At 40.6% G+C, this 9,258-nt stretch overlaps 1 protein-coding gene across 1 annotated transcript; it reads left to right on the forward strand.

The window, feature by feature from the left end:
• The first annotated feature begins 907 nt into the window (after positions 1-907).
• On the forward strand, positions 908-8,575 carry serinc2l (serine incorporator 2, like). Its single transcript, XM_071525430.1, has 10 exons — positions 908-1,028; positions 1,864-2,025; positions 2,541-2,728; positions 2,898-2,977; positions 3,152-3,289; positions 3,475-3,644; positions 4,604-4,694; positions 5,589-5,739; positions 5,892-6,104; positions 6,722-8,575. Exons 1-10 carry the CDS (start codon positions 990-992, stop codon positions 6,858-6,860), a joined length of 1,371 nt encoding a protein of 456 aa, XP_071381531.1. The 5' UTR covers positions 908-989; the 3' UTR covers positions 6,861-8,575.
• Positions 8,576-9,258: the final 683 nt, after the last annotated feature.

Raw genomic sequence — 9,258 nt, forward strand, 5'->3', positions numbered from 1 at the left:
GTTGGTATGAGGAGCTGTCCGGGGTGCTGGCGTCTCGAGCCCCTGAGCTCTGCCGAGCAGCCTTCACGTGCCGGTGGCTTCTGTCAGACACCCTTCAAAGGAAAAAGAACCAAGCATTTAGGTAACGCATGGCAATTAATCATGTCAGAGCCATCATGGAGATAGGTCATTGCTTTTCCTGCAAGCATTTCCTATGCATTTTCAAAGATCAGTGTTTTTTTTATTCTTTTACACAATTTTACACTCTAAAAACGTTATAACTTTGCCCACTAGATGACGTATGGCGCAGTATATAATTGGAGCCATAGACGTTTTGTGCAAACTGCTAATTTTCTTTCACTTAGTTGTGGAATAACCTCTGGATATATAGTCCCTGATATAGTGTGTTATTACTTATAAGGAACAGACATTCCAGAGCATGCTTCTTTAAGGAATATGTCACTCGTGAGTCGTGAAATATCCCCTGTTGCAATTGAACGCTCCTAACCATTATTAATGAACTTTAGCCTACCGGCGCACTACCAACAGTAGAGGCTTTTTGCTGTAGGCTGTTGCTGTAGCCGTAGACATATAATGAGACTTGCTGGACTGTTTCGGTTGGCTGAAATAAATTGGTAGCTCAACATCAGACACAGTTCAAGTAACAACGTAATTTAAGGTAGGCCTTAGGTTAGCGTAGGTTTTGTGTTCTCATCCTCAAAAATAGGTCTGTGCAACTAAATTTAATATGCAGTTGTTGTTTTTTTGCTGTTACAATTTCATTTTCACTCCGCTCACTTTGTTCATGTTCATTGCATCGCCATTGGTACTTTCTAGGTCTATTACTCTGAAGCTTTATCGTGAGGACTTTTATTTTGAAAAACCCAGACGGGAACGCCTGCCTTCGTTATGTGTTTCTGTCTGTCAGGTTGTTTGGGAAAGCAGGTTTTACTGGAGCTAGCAGCAGGACGTCGCGACCATACTACTGATTTCAGCGTTTTGATATCAAAATGGGGGCTTGTCTGGCCTTGTGTTCCTTAGCCAGTTGTGTAAGTATCTATGTCAATACGAATATTAATAACGTAACGTTAAGGCTTTTGTTTACTTTCGTCGAGCTAAATTAACGTTAGCTAACGTTAGCTGTTTAGCTGAGACTAGCGATTATTATTAACCTCTTTAGCTGAAGTTAAAACGTTTACGTAATATAAATAGCTGTAGCTAGCTGCCACATCTTACACAGGGATACATTAATATATTTCAAGGAAGTTGGCTTATCATGCTAGTGAATCACCAGGCCACAACATGGTAATGATTGAGGAAGTGTCAGGGACAGGCCATCATTATTTGCACTGGAGATATCCAGATAGTTATCACCATACAGGTGTCTGTTCCTGATCTTGGACAGCAACAGCGCCCGTATGAGCCCATGACAGTAAGCAGCTAGCGATAACGCAGAACAGTAGAAACAATGTAAAGAAATGTCACAAGATCATCTTAACCTGTTTTCAGGCCGTAACTTACATCGTAAAAGCCAGGGGGAAAGTGCGGTCTGATGTCCTAGTTTTCCGTCATACAATATAATTACCACAGGCCCATGTTAATAGGTGGGAATTTGGATTTAGACTTTGAGATAGTCGAGTCAATCATTCAGTTGTGGGTGAAGCTCTTCGTAGACTTAGATCCAGTGTAGGAAACTTTTTACTGTTCACGTCCCAGGCCACAGCGGCTAATGGATTCTAAAAATCCAGCTATCACGATTAATATTTTAACATCATGATGGTTGGTTATCTGCCAAAGCAGCAGACTAAATGCCAATAGCTTTTATCTCTCTCTCTCTCTCTCTCTCTCTCTCTCTCTCTCTCTCTCTCTCTCCATCCCTTCTAGGCCTCCTGTCTGTGTGGCTCAGCACCATGCCTGCTGTGTGGCTGCTGTCCCTCCTCCAATAACTCCACCATCACTCGGCTCGTTTTCTCCTTCTTTTTGCTGATGGGGACCATGGTGTCTGTCATTATGATTCTCCCCGGAATGGAGGCCCAGCTCCAAAAAGTGAGATCACTGTTCCCCTAATACAATTATGTTATCTCCTTCAGGATTTATTGCATTTTGTTCATTGCTTTACCAGTAGATTTCTGTAACTATGCAAAGGGTTTGTGTTGTATGCTTTGGTTCTTCCTTACAGATGCTATCTATAGGATTACCTTGCTAATATTTGGTTGGAATTAACTGTGATGAGCCGTTTTAAAGTTGGTCTGTGGCTTGACTGCCTGTGAAATCCCCTGAGATATCCCCTGAGATAAGCTGATAAGTTACACATTAGAAGCATAGCAGAAGGGAAATAAAATAATATGGCCATTGTAAACAGCCAACAGGAGTAATAGAGCATAGTGCCAGTGGTTGTTGTCACAGGTATTTTATAATTTAACAATAAGAGGGAAAATCCCCTGTTGGTTACCTTCAAGTACACTCAAGGAAATCCAGTTACAAATTCTTTCTAGTAATCGCTGTCTAGTAAAGCTTGATTGAAAGATGTTTTTTTCTGCCTTTTTCCTGCGGGTTTGTAGATCCCGGGGTTCTGCCAGGGTGGAAGTACTATACCAGGTTTTGAAAATCAGGTTAAGTGCGACGTCATTGTGGGCTACAAGTCTGTGTACCGTATGTGCTTCGCCATGGCCTGCTTCTTCTTCCTTTTCGCCGCAATCATGATTCGTGTCCGTAGCAGCAAAGACCCACGTGCAGCTATCCAAAATGGGTGAGTACTCTTATGGGTTGAATCTTATATGAAATACATGTGTTCAGGGATGAAACTATTTAGCTGGCTTTTCCTTACCATCTGCATTTTCATCTCTGTACGTGTTGCTGTTCACTCTGACTTCCATTGTGATGGTGGGTTTGTAATTAAAATTGTTTTTTTTCCCCAGGTTCTGGTTCTTTAAGTTTCTGATCCTGTTTGGGATAACAGTGGGAGCTTTTTTCATCCCTGATGGAACATTTCATACTGGTACTAACAAGCATTGTTAAATTAAGTTAAACAGCAATGTTTTGTAGCTTGAGGACACTGACTTGATCATTAATTAGTGGCTCAGACAGGAGAAATATCTTTTGTTGATGAACAGTTTGAGGAAATGTGATCAGCTATGCTTATTGCTCTGTCCGTTTCCTCTTCACTTCGCAGTGTGGTTTTACTTTGGAGTGGTGGGATCCTTTGTTTTCATTCTCATCCAGCTCATTCTCCTCATCGACTTTGCCCACTCCTGGAACAAGGTGTGGGTGGAGAATGCTGAAAGCAGTGACAACAAATGCTGGTTTGCAGGTACAGTATTCACTTAAAGCCAGGTGTTACAGGTGTTCTCGTATTGGTTTTTGATGGCAGGATTCATGTCACACTAAGCTACATATTAATCATATGAATAAGGTTTTGTCTTAATCCTTGAATACATTGTAAACGGGTCTACCACTTGCAGTCTTAACCCAAGGTTTCCATGTTGTAACCTCCAGGCCTGCTGTCTTTCACCGTCCTCCACTATGCCCTGGCTTTCACTGCTGTGGTGCTTTTCTACATTTACTACACGCAGCCTGATGACTGCACTGAGCACAAGGTCTTCATCAGCCTCAACCTCATCCTCTGCATCATCATCTCCATTGTCTCCATCCTGCCCAAAGTACAGGTACAGCAGAGAGCAGTTATACTTCGCAAATTATTATTAACTCATTTTAGGAAAAGGTTTTGTGATTAACAGCAGAGCCAGAAGTGCAACCTTAACTCGCCAAAGTAAAATGTAGTATGGCACTCCATGTTTAACGGCTGTTGCTCCACTACTGGATTTATTAATGAATTGATTAATTGGATTGAATATATTGTTTCCAGTCTCAATTGAGTGAGCTTTTGATGCAAGGGCTAACAATATTTGACATCCAATGATGACTAGTTTGACAATTTTGTTTTGAGGCAGCCAAAGGTTTGTTTACATTTTGCTGTTTATTAAGCTTGTCAGACCTTTGTCCATGAATAGCTCAAATGTGCTTATATGCTTGCATAGAATGCACTAAATACACAATTTGAGATTACTGCAAATTTAATACCTTTACATAGTACTAGCTTGTATGCATGATATTTCTGAATCCAAACATTTATGTAGAACTTGAGAGAGACCAGTGGGTTTTGATGAGGGTGTGAACTGTCAAGAGTGTCATTCATTTGAAAAAGGTCTTTGCTAAATCATAAATCGGCTGTATTCTTTCATGGCTTTGGTAAAGACAAAATATTGCTTGAGTGTTTTTTCTTAACATGATTAATCAAAGTTTCACACATTTGGCAGAATTTAGGGTTCAACCAGAGAAAAAAGACAAGGAACAAGGAACAAGGATACAAGGAAATATAGTCACAAAATATGACACTCTGGAGTTATTATGGCTCCCATTGGTTTTCTGGGAAAGGTCCATATCCATAACAGCTCTGGCTCTAGCAATGCTGATGCAAACTGCTCAAGTTTCCATCATACACAGCTGTGTCTGGGGCAAAGCGGGTGCACTGACCAAATTCTAACAGGTTATATTTTACAGAGTCACTGGCACAGTGGTGTGGCCTACATCAAACCCTCTAATACTGTATGTATGCATGTTACAGGAAGCCCAGCCACACTCTGGTCTGCTCCAGGCTTCACTCATCTCCCTCTACACCATGTATGTCACTTGGTCTGCAATGACCAACAATCCAAGTGAGTCTCCTGTTGTCTCATTCCACAGTTATCATCTCTCCTCTATGGCTTTTGTTGCACACTCATTTGGGATTATACTTGCATGTATTTTGAATATCTATGTTTGCTGTCCTGGCTACTGCAGCATTTTGATTACACTGGTGAGTTTTATAAGCTGTAATATACGAATGAACAGCTACTTTGTGCTAATAGTTTGCTGACCTTCCTTGCCTCATAATTTGTGATCTGCATTTCCAAGCAAATTTTATTTTAAAAACAATTGACAAGCTTGTGGTGAATGTAGTGTTAGTGGTAGACTGCATAAGTACTGTTATGCTTTAACTTTTGTCCTGTATCTAGACATAGAAATCTGAATTTTATTTACATATGGCATTAAAAATGCATCTCAACTATCCACATAGAATTCTCTTTCCCTTGCAAAATGCAAATGTGCATCATCATTCTGGTAACTTTCTCTATTGAAATGTTGTAACACTACATGCTCTTCCTTTGCTAATAATCCTTTGCTATCCTTTGCTAATAATGTTAGCATATCACAGGCAACAGCTGTTCTTCTAGTTCTTCTTTATCACAGAGGACAAACACAATTAATTAGGCAATACACTTAAATACACAACAGACATTTCAACTTAAGTGAGTTATTGTATAGTATATATGGATTGGAAATGTTGTTGCATTTACACTTTATTAATATGGAAATGACCAGCTTCTGAGGCATTTTTGGGCTCCTTCAGTGCGTCTTGGGTGCATTACACCTGGATTTTTAGACTTTATCAGGATAGAAAATGCCCAAAGCATGTTAATACCAGGTGTAAACAGGGTCACTTTGTTTTTCTTTACTTCCTCTATTATACAATGTCTAATTTTGTGTGTGTGTATGTGATGATGTCTTAGATCGTAAGTGTAACCCCAGCCTGTTGAGTCTAGTGTCGAACGTCAACACCACTGAACCGGGCCCCGACAGCACCCCGGGACAGGTGCAGTGGTGGGACGCTCAGGGCATCGTTGGTTTGATCATCTTCCTCTTCTGCACTCTCTATGCCAGGTAGGTGTAGCAAAGATAACTCCAGCGCATTTTCTGTTGTGTTTTTTTTTTTGTATTTACCCTCATGGAACTGCAATGTTGAAAACTGACTCCCTCTGTTTTCTCACTCTGTCTCACACTACTCTATCCCCCATGCCTTTTCTCTCCCCCAGTATCCGTTCATCCAGTAACACCCAGGTAAACAAGCTGATGCAGACAGAGGAGGGCAGCGGAGGTTCAGGTGGAGAAGGTGAGGTGGGAGAGGACGGGATCCGAAGGGCCGTGGACAATGAGGAGGAGGGCGTCACATACAGCTACTCTTTCTTCCACTTTCACCTCTTCCTGGCCTCTCTGTACATCATGATGACCCTCACCAACTGGTACCAGTAAGTATCTCTCCCTGGCAGATTCATATGCATGAATCTAAGTTAGATATTTACCATAAATCGTGTCAGAAATATAGCAATCACAGCTGCTGCCATCTTGGAGGTCCAGTGAAGAATTTTCCACATGCAAATAATGGATAAATATACAACAAGAGGGCTAGGAAAAGAAAGGCATCTGAAACTTTTATCTTTTGCAGATGCAACAGGTTGACAGTGTCCAATCACAAAATAGTCCAGATGCATCAGTGACAAAATGATCCTGAGACAAAAACGCACAGAATTTAACCATGTCAATTTGGTGCTGTTGATATGGCCTTAAGTTTCAAGTTAAATGCAATCAGCTGTTCTCAGTCGTCATTGCCCAAGAGTTGTTGACCTCCAATATGGCCACCAGAGGGCGCATCACTTCACCTGAAAGCTCTCTATTTCTTGAGCCTAACTTCAATGTCACAGCTTCAAAAAAACAAAAAAAAAGTATAAATATACTCATTCACCATAGTGATTTTTTGTAATCTATCTTTCACAATATGAAAAATATGTGTAGATAAATTTCTGTGGACTTGACATGTTCACTTGGTTTTACTAAACCAGAGTGTCGCCCCTCTGTCCTCCCTCAGACCAGACACTACGACCCAGAGCATGCAGAGCAGCATGCCAGCAGTGTGGGTGAAGATGAGCTCCAGCTGGCTGGGTCTGGGTCTCTACCTCTGGACCCTCATCGCCCCTCTCATGTTCCCAGACAGAGATTTCAACTGAGCAGGTCTTGTCCTGTGATTATCACGTGGTTGCTGTCTTTTTCTGTTTTCTGGCATAGGATGTTAATCAGTGTGAAGGATATTATAGTGAAAATACAGTTCATTATTATTTTTATTGGTTTTATTTTATTTTTTTAAATGATGGTCTCTGCTGGTTTGTGTGTTTCTATTGTTTTACTCTTCTCAGTGTCTGTTGGGTGTGATAATCATTACAGATGTTATGTTTGAGAATAGAAGTGGATTTTTTTAATCTGTCTGCTGGTAATGGTTTTAACCGCAAGAAGTTATTTCATTTGCCAATAATTGACCTCAGTTGTAGTCTTTCTACCTTCCCCATAATATGGTGATTCTATAAGCTTACTATAAGCATTAAGCATGATCTTTTTACAGGATTTTAGTTCTAGCAAAGACTCAGCAATCAGGCACATACTCAATACCTCAGACGTTTCAGTTAGAGATTCCCTTTCAAAGGCCAACTAGGTCAGACTTCTCTGATTGGTCAGGTCTGGAATCCCCTCCTGATTAGTTGGGCTCCGTCAGTGCTGGGGGAGGCGAGGGTAACCCTCTTTGCGCCCCAAAGAGACTTGAGTGTGAGTGCTAGATAAGGCTAATATGACACACCCTACAACCCATAACAGGGTTTCCCTGTTGCTGCTAGACTGTATGCAGATCCACATCATTGCTCATCAATGCACCTTGACCCAGAGAGTCCCTATACACAGCTAGTCTAATATCAGCTCTTCCTAGTTTACCACACTACACCCTAAGTTAATTTATCTCTGGTGCTATTCCTTTCCAAGTCCCGCTGTGTTAGGCCTTGTGCCACGGGCAACAATCTGTACCTGTATAGCAGTCTGTTTGCAATAGGGAGACATGTATTGATCCATAGCAATCAGCATCATGAGATGTGCAGTGGTGGTTGAGGAGGTGAGGATGGCCTCAACTCCACTCTGCTGCACTCTCACAAATGCCACCAGTATGTTGCCGGACTGTTGCAGAACTTGTTATTTAGTTAAGAAAAAAGGAATTTTTAATGTTGCAATGTACAGAAAATAACCAAGCATTTCAGAAATGATAAGTTGCTGTTAAATGGTATTGACTAAACAAATAGTATGTTGAGTTGATTGGTACAGTAATTTTATGCATTATATATTTACCTCAACTTGAATATGAATGGGATGAGTTAAAATAACATCAGTATGTTTTGTACTTGTGAAAAAATAGTTTTTAGCACAATCATGGAAATGTTGCCTACGTCATGTATTTTCAGAAATTTCAATGCCCAGAAATATTGATTGAATTTCCTGTTTCTCTGACTGCTTGTACAAGTGAGTATTGCGAATGGATTTTCTCAAAGTGTTGTGATAAATTGAAAATGCAGTTGTTATATCAGTTTTATTGTTTATCAGACATGTCAATATTTAAATATGTTACACATTTAATACTCTAGCCCTGCTAATGAAGTCATCAAGGCATAGGTTTGAATGATGATCTTGCAGAATTGCCAGTGCTATAACCAATATTTCAAAAAACTATTAAGTGCCTTTTTGTAGTCCTGCATTTCAAAAAGAATGGATTACTAATCCTGATGTGTATTTAGTATGTCTTGCCTTACACGTGAGTCAGCCATTGCATGCCATAAGGCATAGGCCTATCACATGATTGAAAATATGAATTGTTATGTAAATATTGTTTTTAATAAAGATGGAAGTCTTTCTCTCATTCACTGTCCTGATCGGGTGTGTCCCATGAGAAAATGTCCTGCTTAACTTGAATGCAAATACACAGATGATTATTTGATACTGTCTGCACAAGGACACTATAAAAACAGTAGAGTGTAAAAAGAGTCTCTACATGACTTTCACATGCCTCATAATTGATAAAACCATGAAAGGTGATTACTTTTACTCCTTTGATTTACTGAGATAAAAAAAATATATATACATTTAGCGGAGTAGCTGAGGTGCCTGTGGATTGTTGTTGATTGTACTGACTTAAAAACTCCTTATCTCTAGTGGTTCACCAGAATGAGAACATTATCTGTGTGCGGGGCGTATGATAGCATTTCCATCAGTTTCTGCTCGAGGGCTCCCTCAGCCCCAGAGATTAGGGTGAAGAGGTCCCAGAGTTGGGGACTGAAGAGGGGCAAATAGGGACAGCACAGCATGCTCTTTACTCTGGGTGAAAAATTAGGTATGGACATCTGCCTTGATAAACAAGCCAGGCAAACCACACGGTTGACACATTACTATGGTGCAAGCACTGTATGTCTGATGGATAGTCTTAGCACTCGGCCTTACACTGCCAAACCCCTGCAGTGGTTCCCTGTCGGCTACTTAAACTCTAACACCATTTCTCTCTGCAAAGGCCCCCCTCTCCTCAAACGGCTTTGTGACGAT

The sequence above is a fragment of the Centroberyx affinis genome, unplaced genomic scaffold (assembly GCF_046629955.1).
Source record: "Centroberyx affinis isolate AG114_WGS23_722 - 3 ecotype Tasmania unplaced genomic scaffold, CSIRO-AGI_Caff_v1 ptg001293l_1, whole genome shotgun sequence".
Classification (NCBI taxonomy): Eukaryota; Metazoa; Chordata; class Actinopteri; order Beryciformes; family Berycidae; genus Centroberyx; species Centroberyx affinis.